This window comes from Bactrocera neohumeralis, chromosome 6 (genome assembly GCF_024586455.1).
Source record: "Bactrocera neohumeralis isolate Rockhampton chromosome 6, APGP_CSIRO_Bneo_wtdbg2-racon-allhic-juicebox.fasta_v2, whole genome shotgun sequence".
Classification (NCBI taxonomy): domain Eukaryota; kingdom Metazoa; phylum Arthropoda; class Insecta; order Diptera; family Tephritidae; genus Bactrocera; species Bactrocera neohumeralis.
In genome coordinates this window covers 51234880-51251356 of record NC_065923.1, presented here as the reverse complement: position 1 = coordinate 51251356, position 16477 = coordinate 51234880, and the positions used below count along the sequence as shown (strand labels likewise).

The following is a 16477-nucleotide window of genomic DNA, read 5'->3' as shown; positions in this document are numbered from 1 at the left end:
AATTCTGAAGTTCTCAATGATCTGCACAACGGTCCAAGTGGAGAACGGATGCGAATCACTAAAATCTTGGAGAAATTAAAAAGAATATTTTATTGAGTGAATCGGAGTGGATCGCCAAGAGCAGCTAAAGAGCCGAGGTCCAGGAGTCATGGTCAGACAAGCAGTACAATTCGGATGTTTTAACGAATTGGGGTAAATGTTCAGGAGAGCGGCTTTTCCGAAAACGAGCACCAATTTTCACTGGAAATGTCTTAAAATTCTTGTTTTTAATACCAATTTACGAATATATATGGCGCGATATCTATTTTTATGTGTTTTTGTAATAAAAACAATAAAAAATATTATGATTTTGCACGATATTTACGCTATATATGGCATCACTGTTCGAAATTCAATTGGGCACTAGTGATACAAGCTGTGATCGGTTTCGAAATATCGATACTCTCGATATTCGAGACTAAACAAGAATTGATAAAAATGAGAGACACATCATAGAAAAATAATAATTGAAAAAAAAAAAATTAAAATATCGATATTCTCAATACTCGAGTCTGAACACATAGAGCGGGACAGACTGCAAGCGACATCAAATATTAAAATATACACGTTCTTATGGACACAGTTATTTGGACAGCTGCACGACTACACGACTGCAGGCCGTCAGTTGTCGCTCTCGCTAACTTCAAAATATTCTTATATTTGCCAACGACAGTAGAGAGGAGGGAGGCCACTAATATGTAGAATGTAAAATTATTCAAAGCTCTAACAAACCTGACGTTATTTTACAAATAAAAGCTTAAAATAGCTCTGTTATATAATTTGTAATAACATTTGATAATTTAAAACAAATAAATTTACCTATTTACTTATTTTTTGCATAAAAAATTTCATTGAAGTGAGAGGTATTAGTATGGCCACAACGAAATTGTCTACATGCAAAATGGACAGCTGTGTTGTTTTGTGTACATACCGGCCATTGTTATGTCGCTGCCTTCTTACAAATGTTCATATAGAAAAATTCACGACGCCATTTACAGTTCAGCTTCTCGTCATCAACTTTTTATGTGAACGTACTCATACAAAAGCGTACATTGAACTTTTCTGTCAAAACAAATGTCTGATGGAATGTGAATTGGTCATAAAAGTTTATTGGTTTGTATTAAAATTGTAGATGAAAAATTTGGATTTGAGCTGATAGTGAAGTGTTACAAATGACAGAATTAGTACGAGGAGAAGCTTCCGAATCCGATGAAGAAACTCATGTAAAAGATTTGTTTGCACATTTTAATTGAAATTATAATTTCTTAAATTTATCGTCAGATCAAAATATTCGCATCCGAAGTTCCTGGTGAAGCTACTGAGTCAGATGAAGGTAACACAATAAATACAACATTTGACCAAAATCAAATATACATATTTTTCTGTAGATTTGTTCGAAAAAAAGTTACCAACATTGGGAAATGATAACGTTATAACAGAATCTCGCTACAAAAATAATTTGCTGCAACGAAAATTAAGTATTAATTCCAAAAACTAAACTTTACCCAATTTTCAACTTCCAACATTCTTTTTAGTCGATAATAACATTGCAATTTACAAGGGAATGTCTATGTTTGTAAAGAATTTTATAACAAATGCGTCTAAACATTTGCTAAATATTGATCAACATCTCATAAAATCACAGGTAAAAAAAAAATATATTTTTTTAAAATAACATTTAAAATTAAAAAAAAAAAAATAAGCTACTTTAATTTTTATCTGGTGCGAAGTTTTTAGTCCAACCATAAAATATTTTTAATTAACTAACAAGAAAAGATAAATATGTTTATAATAATAACTAGATTCCGATATGTATGTATGTATATGAGAATAATGTAGTGATAGTGAGTACTTCTTTAATAGTTTTAACAAAGAGTTATTAAATTTAATGAAGCGTTGCAGCTTTTCTTTTTAATTTTATCCAAATGCTAGTTTTGGAATTGAATCTTTTGTGAGAAATATATTAAAACAAATTTTTTACGTGTTCGGTTTTTGACAAGATACTTGCAATCTTGTCTACAAGGGCAAATAAAAAATTGCATCTTTCTTAAATAGCTACATAAATGTGTGTTAGACACTATATTTCTTATGATATATAAAACATTTTTTTTTTAATTTTAGGTAACTATGCAGTCAGTTTTATGCTCTTTGAAAAATTCTCAGGTCAGTATGAAGCAACTGCATGAAAAACATAAAGATATTTTTACAAGCAATTTTGTACCGGATATCAAACACTAAGCTTTCATAAATAAAAAAATATTAATCGATATTTTAAATATGGAATTTTATTTTTATTATTCTGTGTCCGAATCAAGTGCAAATATTTGTCCACTCGTTGAAGGTTCCACTGGCACATATGTTGATTGAAAACAACGAGAAAATATAGATCGCAAATTAGTTCTCCCTTCGCGCTTTGGTGATTCAGGAATGCAATCGTCGTTATCTCCGTTATGTACAACTTTGCTGACAACGGGATCAACATTCTTATCAAACATGTGCATTCGGTTTATTTCTCCAGATAATGTTGGCGTTAAAAGACTAATCTCATCGACGCTAGATGTCGAGGCAGATGTATTAAGATTACGAGGGACAGCAACAGACGACGGGTAATTCCGTGCACTACTATTGTTTACAAATCCAAATAATGATGAACTATTGCTGAGGGTCGTATCCTCAGCAATGCACTTCTGGTCCATAACTCTTCTAATGTTTTTAGATTGATGAGGTACCTTCGATGTTTTTAGTTTCCGCTTTTGGCTTGCTTTTGAAGTTGTGCATTCTTGGACTTCACTTTCTTGACAATTGTCATAAAAACTTACCTCTTCTGGTGATAAGGTAGACATGATAAGTATGCAACTAATTTCATCTCTATGGGATATACCCACAAAAACTGGACTAAAAAATGTAATTATTAGTACGCACTTTGGTATTAATAGTCCAATGAAATAACATACCTTCCGGCTCCATCGAATTGCAAACACAAGCTTTCATTTAAGGCCTCAGCAAACATAAGAAACGCTCTTAACTCTTTTAAACAAAATGTTATGCACGTTTCTTTTTCAATTTTGTACTTTTCGAACTCATCGGCGCTATATATACATTGAAAATATATGGTAATATTATTTATGGAGACAGTACATATTATATAATTACTTCAATTGCAATTGAGACCTCATAAATTTTTCATTAACTCTCGATCCTTCAACATAGTTCTTAACATTTACTTTCTTCTCTTGTGCTTCCAAAGTAATTTCTTCTTCCGCTGGATTAAAGTTATTGGATATTTCAGTGAATATTTTATGTGAACCACAAATACTACAATAAAAAATAATTTTATTACTTTTTAATTTTTACTTTAACTTACGTGTTGCAGTTGTTTTCTGGTGCCATTTCTGCGGTAATATTTTCTTCGTCATCAACTGAAATAAACGTATTCTTCAAAGTTTCATGTTGGCATTTTAATTGTATCTGAAACTTTGTTCTGTCGTTTAAGAGAGCCATATCACACCGTTCAACCTACATTTTAAAGAATATATATTTATGTATACTCTATAATACGATAAATTACATATAAAATTAACACTTTATGAATATGTGTATATTAACTCATTCATACAAATAATTCAACATACAACCTTTGATTTTGCCTGATTCACTATTCATGAAGATTTATTGATTTGTGAATACGCTTTCTAATCCCCAATTTTTTCGCACTGAAACTACAATTGAATATATACATATGTATATTTTTCAATCAAAATTTGGTACTCGCGAGATAACATAATATTAAAATATCCGCTTTATTAAATTTATAAACTTTATAACAAAATATAATTTTTTACAATTCTTGCCTGTCTGTTCCTGTTCGATCTATTAAAAAATTTTAATTATTAAAATTGTAGGGTTGGAATAATTATGAATTAATTGAAAACAATTGGGTAATGACAAAATGTATGCACATTAGATTAAATTATTTTTTTATTATTCCTACAATACATATTTTGATTTTATGTAATTTTCGTCCCTAAAATTTAACAACAGAGAATGACACCTACATTTATCCCTTGCATATCTTTGTTCTGAATACTGTAGCATGTTAAACTCCTACTTTTCCAGAATAAACCTTGTCTATTCATAAACAAACATATGTATGTCCAGATTGTAATGAGTCCCCGCATGACACTAGCTACCTGTTATTGTTGTTGTTTTTGTAGCGACAGAATTCTGTGGAGTTGACAGTCTTTGTCCAGATAAAAATCCGGGTCCGTTCCGGTTACGTGGACCCAACTGTCGTGAGAACGGGCCACCCCTTTGCATACTCTGCTAACCCTACACATCTGACACCCTTCTCCCTTCGGGCCGACGAAACAGTACGTTTCCTGGACCTACCGTTGGATGACATCAATGACAACTTATCTAATCATTACCATCTTAACGGGGATTATGTAACCGTTACAACAACAACCACATCAGCTATATTTATGCTTATGTAAAAAGAATGTTTCTCACATCTTTCCTTTAAAATTAGTTCTAATATATATGTATGTATACCTGTTTTGTATTTCTAAACACGGTGAGACAAGCCCTCATATCAAGTTTACAAAAACTTTCTTCATTTTGGTCGACCTCGTAACAATCGAAGAAGCTTCTGCTAAAACGATATGTTCCAACAGCAGATTTAGTTGGATTCAGAGTGCGAAGCTGCATTCCACCAATATTAGCTTCAATGAATAAGTCGCCTCCGAACTTTGAAAGTGATTGCACTGCTTTAGCAAAAACTAGAGAAAATACACATGGTTAGATGAAGTACATCCAAAGTTAAGTTAAAACCTTTTGTATTTCCGCCATCTAAGGTACTTTTCATTTGTAAACACAATTGTCAACACTTTTTGCTCTAATAAGGTTCTTGTAAATATAATTGCCCAAAACTTCACAACTAATCGATAGTTCTAGCTCTATCAATTATTTGTTTTTCCGATTGTATATAATGTAATGAAAGCGACACACCTCGCAAGCCTAACAATGAGGAAATACAAAATTAACAGCCCTATTCTCGTGGCCTCACAAAAATCACCACCTTCGCTATTGCAGGGTCTTTATGATATTTGAGGTTTTTCGTATGCTGAGGTGATTTCAAAAGCTCGCAAATTGCTCACAATTACCTTGTTGGATTGATTGAAAATTACCTAACAAATTTGTGATGGTAATTGCAAACCTCACAATGCGAAATCGGGCACGATTCCGATTACTTCGGCGGAGGGGTAAAAAAACCGAATTTCCGTATAAATGGGGTATGTGCGGATAGGGGAGGTTCTCCAGAGAAGAAATATCCAAAAATAGTATAAAAATAACCTTTGTTTTTTAAAATATTCACGATTAAAAGTTCAAAAATTTGCACTAATAACACATGGTATTTCTCTATGTTTCACTAAATTTTTTCACGTTTTTCACTCTGTATATTTAAATATACACCCTAAACATTGAAATAAGTTCACATTTCACTTTTATTTTGCTATATTTTACCAAAATTTATTAATTTAAAAATCACTTAGCACACTCATCGTTGAAAAGGTTAGATTGCTTACATTTATGAGGAAAACGAGCCTTGCCACATCTTAAACAGCAAATATGTAGGATTTTTAACAATTTTTCTTTGTTTGGTTTATCGCGTAATTCTTTTTTCTATATTAACTATAAAAAAATACTTTCTACATATGTATATGTGATTTATGTGAATGAAGTACTTTCGCGAAGTTCTCCTTTCTGCGTTGGCGGCCTTCGGCCGCGCTTTATATATAATATAATATTACTTATTTGTTTATTAAATTAAATAAAGAACATATCCATATGAATGGATAGAGGAATTTTTGGGAAAAAAGGAATTTCAACGAATTTCCTTATTATCACATGGCAGCGCTTCATTTCGTCGTAATTTTTAGCACACACATGATGTTCACTACGAGTGTAAAATGTAATTTTTAAAATAAAGATTTCTTCGGTAAAAAAACTGATAAAAGTGTAGAATGTGGATTTATTTAAAAGTTTATAGATTAATTTAAGTTTTATTTACAACAAATATTAAAAAAATTAATATACAGAAACGTTATAGTGAAGTGTTAGTAAGTGAAAAGTGCATAATAGTTATTCACATTACACAAATTATCAACGTAAAAGTTGTAAATTTTTCAACTTTAAATGCAAATATCTTTAAAACTATAAGCGGCAACTAAATATATATATTTTCGTGATCTGGAGAACGTCACCTTTCCAGTGATATCCATATTATTCCCGAAATCCGGGGATGCTATTCTAAATTTTAAATACAAAACATATGAAGAACTACCCTAATTGTCATTTATTAAAATTATATGAAGTTTCTTTATTGTGGCAAGGCTTTTTAATGCCACATCAGTTTTTAACTTCTCGTGAATATATTGTACCCGGCTTTACGATTGGGGTTTAGATTTAATTAAATATAGAAGTACTTTCAAGAAATACTTCGTTTTATTGTACTATCTTGTAGTTTTGTAAACGCAAGCTTTGGTTTTCAACTTATTATGAAGTGTAGCAGGTCTTAAGAACAAAGAGAAAATGTTAAAAGAAGTTGTGTACCGGACACTGATCTTTGTATATATAATTTTTACGACAGTTACAGGGAATATCGCGTCTGACCTTCCAAGTTCTCCTTCCCAAAGTTATTCGGTTACCACGCTAATTAATGCAAAATGGCAACAAACACCTTTGTATTTGGAAATTGCAGAGTATTTAGCAGATGAAAATCCGGCTTTATTTTGGGATTATGTGAATGAAATTGTGACACAACAGAAACCAATTAAAGAATATGGTAAAATATTAGTTACAATTTATTATGCATTTAATTTTGTTTTTTATCTCTATAATTTTAGCTTCTGAGTCGAACCAATATTTGGCAGCGATTAATATTGCACGTAACAGACTTAATGTACTTCAGTTACCATTGCTTAAACTCGTAGTGTCGTTGCACAGTTTGACTCCTCGAATACAAACGCATTTACAAATATCGAATGATATTTATTCAAAATCTAAGTGTAATCAAGATACCTTCGTTCAAATTGATACTGAAGTAATATGTAATATTGATGAGTTAAGAGAAAAACTCAACTCTCAGAAAGAGGATTTGGAAGAGCTTGTTTCATACAGTTTTGACCATGTTTATCCAGGGTCAGAAAATAATTCACGAACAGTTATTCTGCATGGAGATTTTGCATCTAACAGTTTCTCTGCTTATCACAAAATATTGTCAAAAGAAGCCCGTTCTGGAAATATACGTTACATTGTTCGACATTATCTAGTAAATAATACTAATAATAATCCTGTACGACTTTCTGGCTATGGTGTGGAGCTTCATCTTAAGTCTACTGAATACAAGAGTCAGGATGATGCGCCTAAGACACACGATGACACATTCAAGAATGGTACCGATGACGAAACTGAAATAAAAGGTTTCGACTTCAAAGTACTAAAGAATAGGTTTCCAACTTTATCCGCCTCTTTAGACCAATTCCGTTATAATCTTTTAAAGGGAAATGAAGAAATCACCCAACTGAAAGCATGGGAGTTTCAAGATTTGGGATTGCAAGCAACACGGGCAATTACTGAAGTGCAAGGCGATGAGTCGTTGCAGGTACTGCAATTTATAGCTCACAATTTTCCAATGCAAGCACATACACTACTTCATCATAAAATATCAGATGCCTTGCGAACTGAAATTAAACACAATATTGAAGTGTTTGGACGTAGTTTAAACATAATTCCCCCAGATGGAGCACTATTCATCAATGGTTTATTTTTTGATGCTGATACAATGGATCTTGGCGCTATTGTTGAAACAGTGCGAGCCGAAGTACATGTGCTCGAGAGTTTACATAAGAACAATATACGAGGCCCTCTGGCAGCTGCTCTTCTCGCTTTAGATCTTTCTGGAGCATCTAGCAAAGAATTCGCTATCGATATCAGAGACACAGCAGTAATGTGGATAAATGACATAGAGACTGACGCACAGTATCGTCGTTGGCCATCAAGCGTAATGGATTTATTGAGACCAGCCTTTCCAGGAATGTTAAGAAACATACGTAAAAATATTTTCAACTTAGTTTTGGTAGTTGATCCATTAAATCCTGCTAGTAGAAATCTGATAAAATTAGCAGAGAGTTTTGTCATTCATCAAGCGCCAGTAAGACTTGGTCTAGTATTCGATATCCGTAGTGCTGAAAAAAATACTGCTAAAGATTATAATTCAATTATATGTGCATACAATTATGTAACTCAAAATAAGGATGGTCGGGCAGCTTTAAGTTTTTTAACAGATGTCTTTGCAGCTGCGGATGCCACAGAAAAGGTGCGACATACACATATTCGTAGTCAATTTAAAAAAACGTTTAGTAGTTTATCTGGAGGCAAAATTGATGATATTTTGGGCGAAGACTCAGACTACGATTATGGAAAACAATTGTCGCAAGAATTTATTGAACGTTTAGGATTTGCCAATTCTCCTCAGGCGTTATTGAATGGCGTACCAATGCAACAAAATTTATTAACTTCTGATAGTGAATTTGAAGAGGCGATTTTTTCGGAAATCATCCAACAGACCAGCACTTTTCAGAAAGCGGTTTATAAAGGAGATCTAACAGACACTGACTCAGTTATAGATTATCTAATGAATCAAGATCATGTTATGCCACGATTAAATCAACGTATTCTCAATACAGATACGTCTAAATTCCTTGATTTTTCGGGAATCGAATATAAGGACTTAACGAATATTCAAGATTTAGCTCAGCTTTCAAATCGCGATATGACGGCTACTTTATTGTCCAATATAAAATATTTCGGAGCTAAACATGCTACTGAACGCATAGGTAATTACGAATTAAACTTCTTAACCATTTGGATTATTGCTGATATCGAACAGCCGGAAGGACGCGAACTGTTAGCGAATGCACTTAATTATCTTAAGTCTGGAAGTAGTGTACGAATCGGCTTTTTGCCCAATGTTGAAGGTTCATCTATATCAAATAAAAATAATTTAAATCGCTTAGCATGGGCTGCTACACAAACACTTCCCCCCGTCGAAGCTACGGACTTAGTTTTGAAATGGCTCAACAATCCCAACTCGATAAGTGAAATTCCAAATGCTGTCAACGAAATACTTTCATCAACTGAGTTGCATATGAAAATGTTGCGAGTTTATGTGCAACGCATTTTCGGATTGCCAAAGTCTCTCCGTTTAGTAGTTGGAAATGGAAAGATCTTCGGACCGTTATCAAAAGGTGAAAAGTTTAATGTCGAAGACTTTGGGCTGATTGATAGATTTAATGCTTTTCAATATGCCGATAAAATTCGAAAAATACTAAAACAAAGTGTCGAAAATGAGGCAGATACTACTGATGATACTGTAATTAACAGTGATACTGTGCTCAAGTTATATGCCAGCCTTGTGCCCAGACAATCAAAGACTCGTTTTAAGATACCTGATGATATTAAGAAACTTAATTCAGTGGTCTCCTTAGCACCTAAACAGCCACTGATGCCACATTTTGATATTTCTGCTGTTGTTGATCCTGCTTCGAGAAGTGCACAGAAACTCGCTCCAATTCTTATTTTATTGCGAAATATTCTCAACTGTGAAATGAACATATATTTAACACCTGTCGGACAACACAGTGATATGCCTGTAAAGAACTTTTATCGGTATGTTGTGGAACCGGAGGTACAATTTCAAACCAACGGCAAGTTAGCAGAAGGTCCTATATCAAAGTTCACAGGTTTACCTGTTAACTCGTTACTTACTCAAAATTTACAGGTGCCGGAAAATTGGCTTGTAGAGGCTGTGCATTCTGTATATGACTTAGATAATATTAAGTTAAGCGAAATTGGTGGGCCTGTCCATAGCGAATATGAATTGGAGTATTTGTTATTAGAAGGTCATTGTTTCGATTCGAATTCTGGTGCGCCTCCTCGTGGTCTCCAAGTCACGTTGGGAACACACAAATCTCCTGCTATTGTTGATACCATTGTAATGGCTAACCTTGGCTATTTCCAGCTTAAAGCTAATCCTGGTGTTTGGGAACTGCGCCTACGCGAAGGAAAATCTGCTGATATTTATGATATTGGCCATGCAGAAGGTCCCAATACAATACATCAAAATCAATTAACAAAAGTCGTGATTAATTCTCTGCGATCTCATGTGATAAAACTTAGAGTTGCGAAAAAACCGGGTAAACAGAATGCAGATTTGCTGGGTGACGACGAAGATGATTCAAAATCAGGTATTTGGAATTCTATTGCTAGTTCGTTTGGAGGCGGATCTTCACCCACCGCATCGGGTAAACATGGTGCAGAGGACTCCGAAACAATAAACATTTTTTCCGTTGCTTCCGGTCATTTATATGAACGTCTGTTGCGCATTATGATGCTATCTGTGTTAAAGCATACGAAATCACCTGTTAAGTTCTGGTTCCTGAAAAATTACTTATCTCCACAATTTACAGACTTCCTTCCTCATATGGCGAGAGAATATGGTTTTCAATACGAACTTGTTCAATATAAGTGGCCACGGTGGCTTCATCAACAAACAGAAAAACAACGCACGATTTGGGGATATAAAATACTTTTCCTGGATGTTCTATTCCCCCTTAATGTTCGCAAGATAATTTTCGTGGATGCAGATGCCATTGTACGTACAGATATTAAAGAACTTTATGATATGGATTTAGGAGGAGCACCATACGCCTACACACCCTTCTGTGATTCTCGAAAGGAAATGGAAGGTTTCCGTTTTTGGAAGCAAGGCTATTGGCGTAGTCATCTTATGGGCAGACGATACCATATCTCGGCTTTGTATGTAGTTGACCTTAAACGATTCCGCAAAATTGCAGCCGGTGATCGATTACGTGGTCAATATCAGGCTTTGAGCCAGGATCCAAATAGTCTTGCAAACTTAGATCAGGACTTACCAAATAACATGATACATCAGGTCGCCATCAAATCATTGCCTGATGAATGGTTATGGTGTCAAACATGGTGCAGCGACAGCTCTTTTAAGAAAGCAAAAGTGATTGATTTATGTAATAATCCAATGACCAAAGAAGCTAAACTGACAGCAGCTCAACGTATAGTACCCGAATGGAAGGATTATGATGTTGAAATTAAAAATTTAATGATGAAAATCGAGGATCATGAAAATAATGATCATTACGCCCAGGCTAGCGCAACCAACGGAAGCCCGCAATCAAGTAATGAAAATAATGATGACAAAAACCTGAAACACGAAGAACTGTAATTTTCATTCCCGCTCTGTCCTGTGATTGTAGTGGTCATAAATATTAACATATTTTGATCATAAATGTTCCGTATAAGTTTTTTATATACCTTTATTTCGTTTAGAGTAATTAAATATAAATAATATAAAAACAATGGTTTAATTTACATAGTTCAAAAGGTATAATTTACAATACAATACATTTTTACCTAATTTCAAAAAAATGTTATCAAACAATTTCATGTATTTGCAATCGCCATTATTAAGCAAAGTACTTTTGAAGAGTTCCCTGCTCGTACATTTTTTTAACATCTGTGCCGCCCCCTATAAATTTTCCATTAATAAAGACCCTTGGCACCTGAAAAAAAAAATTGTGTTATATTTTTTTATTGTTTATAGCGAAAATATGTAACAAATTAAACAAAAAAAAATTATGTAGGTAACTATTTCTGGCCAAATTCTTATTATAAAACGCAGACGTAAAATTAACTTCTTGTGTAATTAAGCTAATAACAAATAACAACAAATATAACGTAAATATTTGCTTAGTTTAATTAAACTGTGGTTGTCAGTATTTTACTAATGAGAATTTAGTTAATATATGTAATTTATATGTAATAAATTTCTAAAAAAAAAAAATTTTTTTTCGTTGTTTCGTAGCTTCGATATGGTTACATTTGAAACTACTAGCAATACCTTTTTTATTTATTGCATACAACTTCATCCCTTACTCCCCGCAAATGGAAGAGTTGTATATACATATATAACTTATAGTGACTATATGAGTCACTCGAATTCAATACAGTAAGGTATAACAATCAACTTATATCTATACTTTAAAACTCAAAGAAAAAAAGGTTATTCATAGCTATAATTGATTGTTTAATGAAACCCAACTTACGGTTCTACCGCCCGTTATCTCTCCAAGGATGTTTTGAATTTCTTCAGTATCATTACGACTATCTAGTTCAACAACATGTGCGGCTACAGAAAGTTTGCGAAATTGCTACATTTATTTAGAGATGAGTATTAATCGTAAATAAAGATAACATTAATTAAGTTCTACGAACCTCTTTGGCCATTGTACAATAAGGACAGTAGCTTTTAGAAAATATAACAACCTTATTGTTTGCGATTATGTCGCGAACCATATCTGCTTGAGGGCTGCTCATATTCACACTTAGTGGAGGCTTTCTTGGTAAAGATGAAATGACTGAACCCATACATGAGCTGTTTACATCCACGTAGATTTCTTGGAATTTTGAAGTGTTTAAAGCAGAGATAAGAGATACCCAATTCTCTGACACTTCAAATTAAGAGCGAAAACCACTTCTCCGACCTTGACAATTCACTGGATAGGTTAGGTTTGACGTTTAACAATTGGAAAAACTAGAATGGCCAGATTGAAATCCTACCAAAAATATATGTGGACAGAGAGATTTGTTACCTCCGTTCAAGTTCACTAAATAAAATGTAAACCAAGGAAAAATTAAAAAACGCGACATGTAAAAGTTATGTGATGTGATGCTTTGTAGTATTAATTCTCAATAAAATATTTAAAAACGGTCAATATATGTATAAAGTAGTAAATATTAGGGGGATTCTCTTGCTCTTGCAAAACCCTTGAACGGTGCACGAATTGCAGAGTTTGGGTCGGCTTTAGAATACCATCCCAGGATTTCGGGAATAATATAAGCATGGTCGGATAGAGGAGGTTCTCCAGATCAATAAATTATTTATATATAGTTGCCGCTGACTTAAGGTTTTTGAGATATTTGCATTTAAAGTTCAAAAATTCAACTGTTTAAAACGCGTGTTTCTCCGATTTATAATTAATTTTACACTTATATTTTTAACTTTTATATCCACTAACACTTGACTAATTCGTTTCTAATTATTTATTTTATATTAAATAGTGTAAAAATAACTTTAATTCCATATTAAACTTTAGTTGAAATCCATTTATTCAATAAGAAAATGGTTGCAAACAAGCAAAAAATTTGTGTTACCATATATTGTAATAGAATAAAAATAAGGCAACCGACTGGTTATGACGTCAATACAAAATTCATTGCAGTGTAATGAGTAATGTAATATCTTTCAGAATTTTTATTATCAATTTAAGATTTATAAAAATCAGTATTGCTAGCATTATAATGCTAATGCTATGTTCGGACCGACATTGAAAACATTTTGAAAACACATTTGTGGGTTGTGGAATCTAAGTCGTTCGGACCGACAATGTGTGTTTTCGATGAGTTTTCACTGACAACTATCAATAGGGGAATTCTCTTGCTCTTGCGAGATTGCACGAAAATGCAAAAATCCTTTACCGAAATATGCAAGAGAGTACCCATTGCAGATAAATGACGGCACGAAAATAAACATGGGTTTTGGTCTAACATATTTTACAGCCATTGCAAATAATTTTCTGCGTGTGTTTGATGTTGTGCCGTTGTACCAAGAGGAAAATTATGCAATTCGTGCACCGTGCAAGGGTTTTGCAAGAGCAAGGGAATCCCCCTAATATGACAATATCAACTGACAGCTGTATTTGTATATGGAATGTAAACAAATATCAAGTGACAATATAGGGCCGGCAAAATATGTCTTTCAATAAAATTGATTAAACTAGAGCAGGCACCGTTTAGAATGAGTGGAATGTAAGTTTTCAAGTAGTTTTCAGCGAAAACTGTGTTTTCGTTTGACAGATTTTACATGGACGAAAACAGAAGTTTTCATGCGAAAACCAGTTTTTCCCACGAAAACATGCAAAATGTGTACGTAAAGTAACACTGTATAAGTTTAGCAATTGATGTCTAATCATAGAACATAAAAACTAGACAACTTAAAAACATAGAGTGCAGGTTCGATAACGAACATTTAAAAATTTCAACTGGGGAACTCACCTCACCACAATGGAATTCACCCCATGAAAATTTAACATTGTTTACACAGAGAACATAAAACATAGAGAAGGTGTAAATTGAATTTTGTATGATGCTCGATTGGACGGCTAACAGAGCCGAAAAACTTCAACCGGGAATTCACCATATTCGCTGCTATTTAGCAGAAATAAGTAAAAGACGACTGTTTACAAATAGAGGAACGTGCACGAAACGAGAAAAATGGAAGAGGTTAAGCAGAAAATAAAAATGTCTTGTCACATATGCGTGATAGATTTTCTAATGAAGAAAAATTGGAGGAATTATATTTTTTTACACAAATGTGGAATATTAATATCTTTTTAACAATTTTTGCATATATTGGTTAAGAAGTGCAAAATATATATTTACGATTTTTGGATAATTCCTTTCATTTTTGAGCTTTTGGCTTCTATTTTTATAGGTTTATATGCAATCATATTTATTGATATGAATATAATTTTGCTAATTTGTATGAATGCACGCGAAGTAATATTTACAGTCAATTTGGACTTGCATATTTATCAATTCTATTTGATTTTTACATAATAAATTCCCAAATAAATATTTTTGTAATATATTTTTTATTAATAGAAAATTAATTTATTACGTCTTCTATCATATTAACGTTATGGAAGCATACACGCACCAATTATTGTACCAATTTCATCGAATTGTACAACTGATTGTTACGTATATGGGGCAGTTGTATGAGTTGTACCAACTGATTGGATGAAAATCAAAGTTTTTTGATATTTTGTCAAGTTGGTTGTATTAGTTGATCGTGTTTGGGTTGGTCGTGCGATTTCAAACGATTTCGCTATTTTATTTCGGCTGTCGAAGAGAGCGCGTCATATATAATAAGCAAAGCAACAACTTCCGAACTCATGTTTAAGCAACGAAGTGAATATTCAAAATGAAGTTGACCTAAAAATTGTATTAAAAGTTGTGTCGTATGTAGCGACAAGGGCAATTTCTAGCCCAACTCAATCAACCAACTAATTGTTGTGTGTATGCCTTCCATTATATACACATGTATTTGCAGATGCACATATGTATGAATGTATGATCTATTTGGACATAAGGCAATTCACAATCTGGTTAAACTAGTGTTACACTAACACAATGTACAGCGAATTTGCAATTGCAAATATGCAAGACCATTTGCACCAGATTGTGAATTGCCCTAATATATAGAATGTACATTTGCAAGAAATAAATTTTAAAAACTTTATTGAAAAAAAAGATGAATCTGAAGATATACTTATGTATGTATTTTCAAATAGTTCATTAATTTATTAAATTAAAATTTAAACAAATAACATATAGAAATAATTTTTACTTAATAGGTATAATATTAACAACTTTTTTGAAATTTTCGTAATTATCGAAACTTGTTTATTGGGCCAAACAAGTCAAAGATATCGTTATGCTGACCTTTAAACATATTTTGTATATTACATATCCACACAATTCCCTGGTTGATGAAAAATGTTTATTGGATGGATGGATGGATTTCAACTTTTCTCGTCATCCTGATTTATAGATATATATATATATGTATATATCTATCTCGATAACATAAAGGGGATTCTCTTGCTTTTGCAAGATTGCACGATGGCACCAAATGCAAAAATTCTATATCAAAATATGAAAGCCATGAGAGAATTGTATTCGGTCAATTTATTGTAAAGGTCTATTGTGAATTTGCGCACCTTCTGCATTCGTTCTTGACAAGAAACTGTGACAAATCTTAATAATATAAATAAAAATTCTAAAATAAATTTAAAATTTACCTTCCTCAACAATTTAACGGCAAAAGATGTCTTTATGTAAAATGACAGCTGACACAGGGTTGCAATTAATTTTACGTGTCATAGCAAGAAAACAAATATTGGTTTTGATCTGAAATATTTTACAGCCATAGCAAATATTTTTCTTCACGCGTTTTGTTGTTGTGTCGTTGTACAATTGCTTCTTTTTCTAAACTCAAAAAATTACGTGACAACATGATAACATATTTAGTAATTTTGTATTCCATCATTCTTGAAGGTGCAATACACTCACACTTTCCTACTACACTCTCTCACTTTTCGAACTTGAATGCCGTCTTGAAACAAATTTTTTCATTCAAATTTTGGGCTAGTTGGCGATCAAATTAAACAGCTGATTCGTCAGGTATTGGCAATGATAAAGTAAATGGAAATGGTGTACA

At 32.9% G+C, this 16477-nt stretch overlaps 4 protein-coding genes across 4 annotated transcripts; 2 read left to right on the top strand and 2 right to left on the bottom strand.

Annotated features, from left to right (window-relative positions):
* Nucleotides 1-1047: 1047 nt before the first annotated feature.
* Nucleotides 1048-2315, top strand: LOC126763132 (biogenesis of lysosome-related organelles complex 1 subunit 3). Its single transcript, XM_050480378.1, has 5 exons — nucleotides 1048-1262; nucleotides 1321-1372; nucleotides 1428-1517; nucleotides 1575-1684; nucleotides 2161-2315. Exons 1-5 carry the CDS (start codon nucleotides 1212-1214, stop codon nucleotides 2275-2277), a joined length of 420 nt encoding a protein of 139 aa, XP_050336335.1. The 5' UTR covers nucleotides 1048-1211; the 3' UTR covers nucleotides 2278-2315.
* Nucleotides 2303-5033, bottom strand: LOC126763130 (cell cycle checkpoint control protein RAD9A). The gene is made up of 6 exons (XM_050480376.1): nucleotides 4870-5033; nucleotides 4591-4817; nucleotides 3404-3555; nucleotides 3193-3354; nucleotides 2994-3128; nucleotides 2303-2934 (listed from the first exon to the last, which is right to left on the bottom strand). The coding sequence occupies exons 1-6, from the start codon at nucleotides 4901-4903 to the stop codon at nucleotides 2334-2336; spliced, it is 1311 nt and encodes a 436-aa protein (XP_050336333.1). The 5' UTR covers nucleotides 4904-5033; the 3' UTR covers nucleotides 2303-2333.
* A 1411-nt stretch (nucleotides 5034-6444) lies between these two features.
* On the top strand, nucleotides 6445-11493 carry LOC126763127 (UDP-glucose:glycoprotein glucosyltransferase). The gene is made up of 2 exons (XM_050480373.1): nucleotides 6445-6883; nucleotides 6945-11493. Exons 1-2 carry the CDS (start codon nucleotides 6631-6633, stop codon nucleotides 11357-11359), a joined length of 4668 nt encoding a protein of 1555 aa, XP_050336330.1. The 5' UTR covers nucleotides 6445-6630; the 3' UTR covers nucleotides 11360-11493.
* LOC126763134 (uncharacterized) lies at nucleotides 11433-12700 on the bottom strand. The gene is made up of 3 exons (XM_050480379.1): nucleotides 12409-12700; nucleotides 12240-12344; nucleotides 11433-11696 (listed from the first exon to the last, which is right to left on the bottom strand). The coding sequence occupies exons 1-3, from the start codon at nucleotides 12559-12561 to the stop codon at nucleotides 11601-11603; spliced, it is 354 nt and encodes a 117-aa protein (XP_050336336.1). The 5' UTR covers nucleotides 12562-12700; the 3' UTR covers nucleotides 11433-11600.
* Nucleotides 12701-16477: the final 3777 nt, after the last annotated feature.

Coding starts and splice junctions, on each gene's coding strand:
- LOC126763130 (XM_050480376.1), bottom strand. CDS start 4,903: ATGAAAAGTACCTTAGATGGCGGAAATACAAAAG. Junction 3,556..4,590: donor TGTTTAGAAATACAAAACAG/GTATACATACAT, acceptor TTTAAAATGTAG/GTTGAACGGTGTGATATGGC. Junction 2,935..2,993: donor CAATTCGATGGAGCCGGAAG/GTATGTTATTTC, acceptor TACATTTTTTAG/TCCAGTTTTTGTGGGTATAT.
- LOC126763127 (XM_050480373.1), top strand. CDS start 6,631: ATGTTAAAAGAAGTTGTGTACCGGACACTGATCTTTGTATATATAATT. Junction 6,884..6,944: donor GAAACCAATTAAAGAATATG/GTAAAATATTAG, acceptor CTATAATTTTAG/CTTCTGAGTCGAACCAATAT.
- LOC126763132 (XM_050480378.1), top strand. CDS start 1,212: ATGACAGAATTAGTACGAGGAGAAGCTTCCGAATCCGATGAAGAAACT. Junction 1,518..1,574: donor TTTGCTGCAACGAAAATTAA/GTATTAATTCCA, acceptor CATTCTTTTTAG/TCGATAATAACATTGCAATT. Junction 1,685..2,160: donor AACATCTCATAAAATCACAG/GTAAAAAAAAAA, acceptor TTTTAATTTTAG/GTAACTATGCAGTCAGTTTT.
- LOC126763134 (XM_050480379.1), bottom strand. CDS start 12,561: ATGGGTTCAGTCATTTCATCTTTACCAAGAAAGCCTCCACTAAGTGTG. Junction 12,345..12,408: donor ATTGTACAATGGCCAAAGAG/GTTCGTAGAACT, acceptor AAATAAATGTAG/CAATTTCGCAAACTTTCTGT. Junction 11,697..12,239: donor AGATAACGGGCGGTAGAACC/GTAAGTTGGGTT, acceptor TTTTTTTTTCAG/GTGCCAAGGGTCTTTATTAA.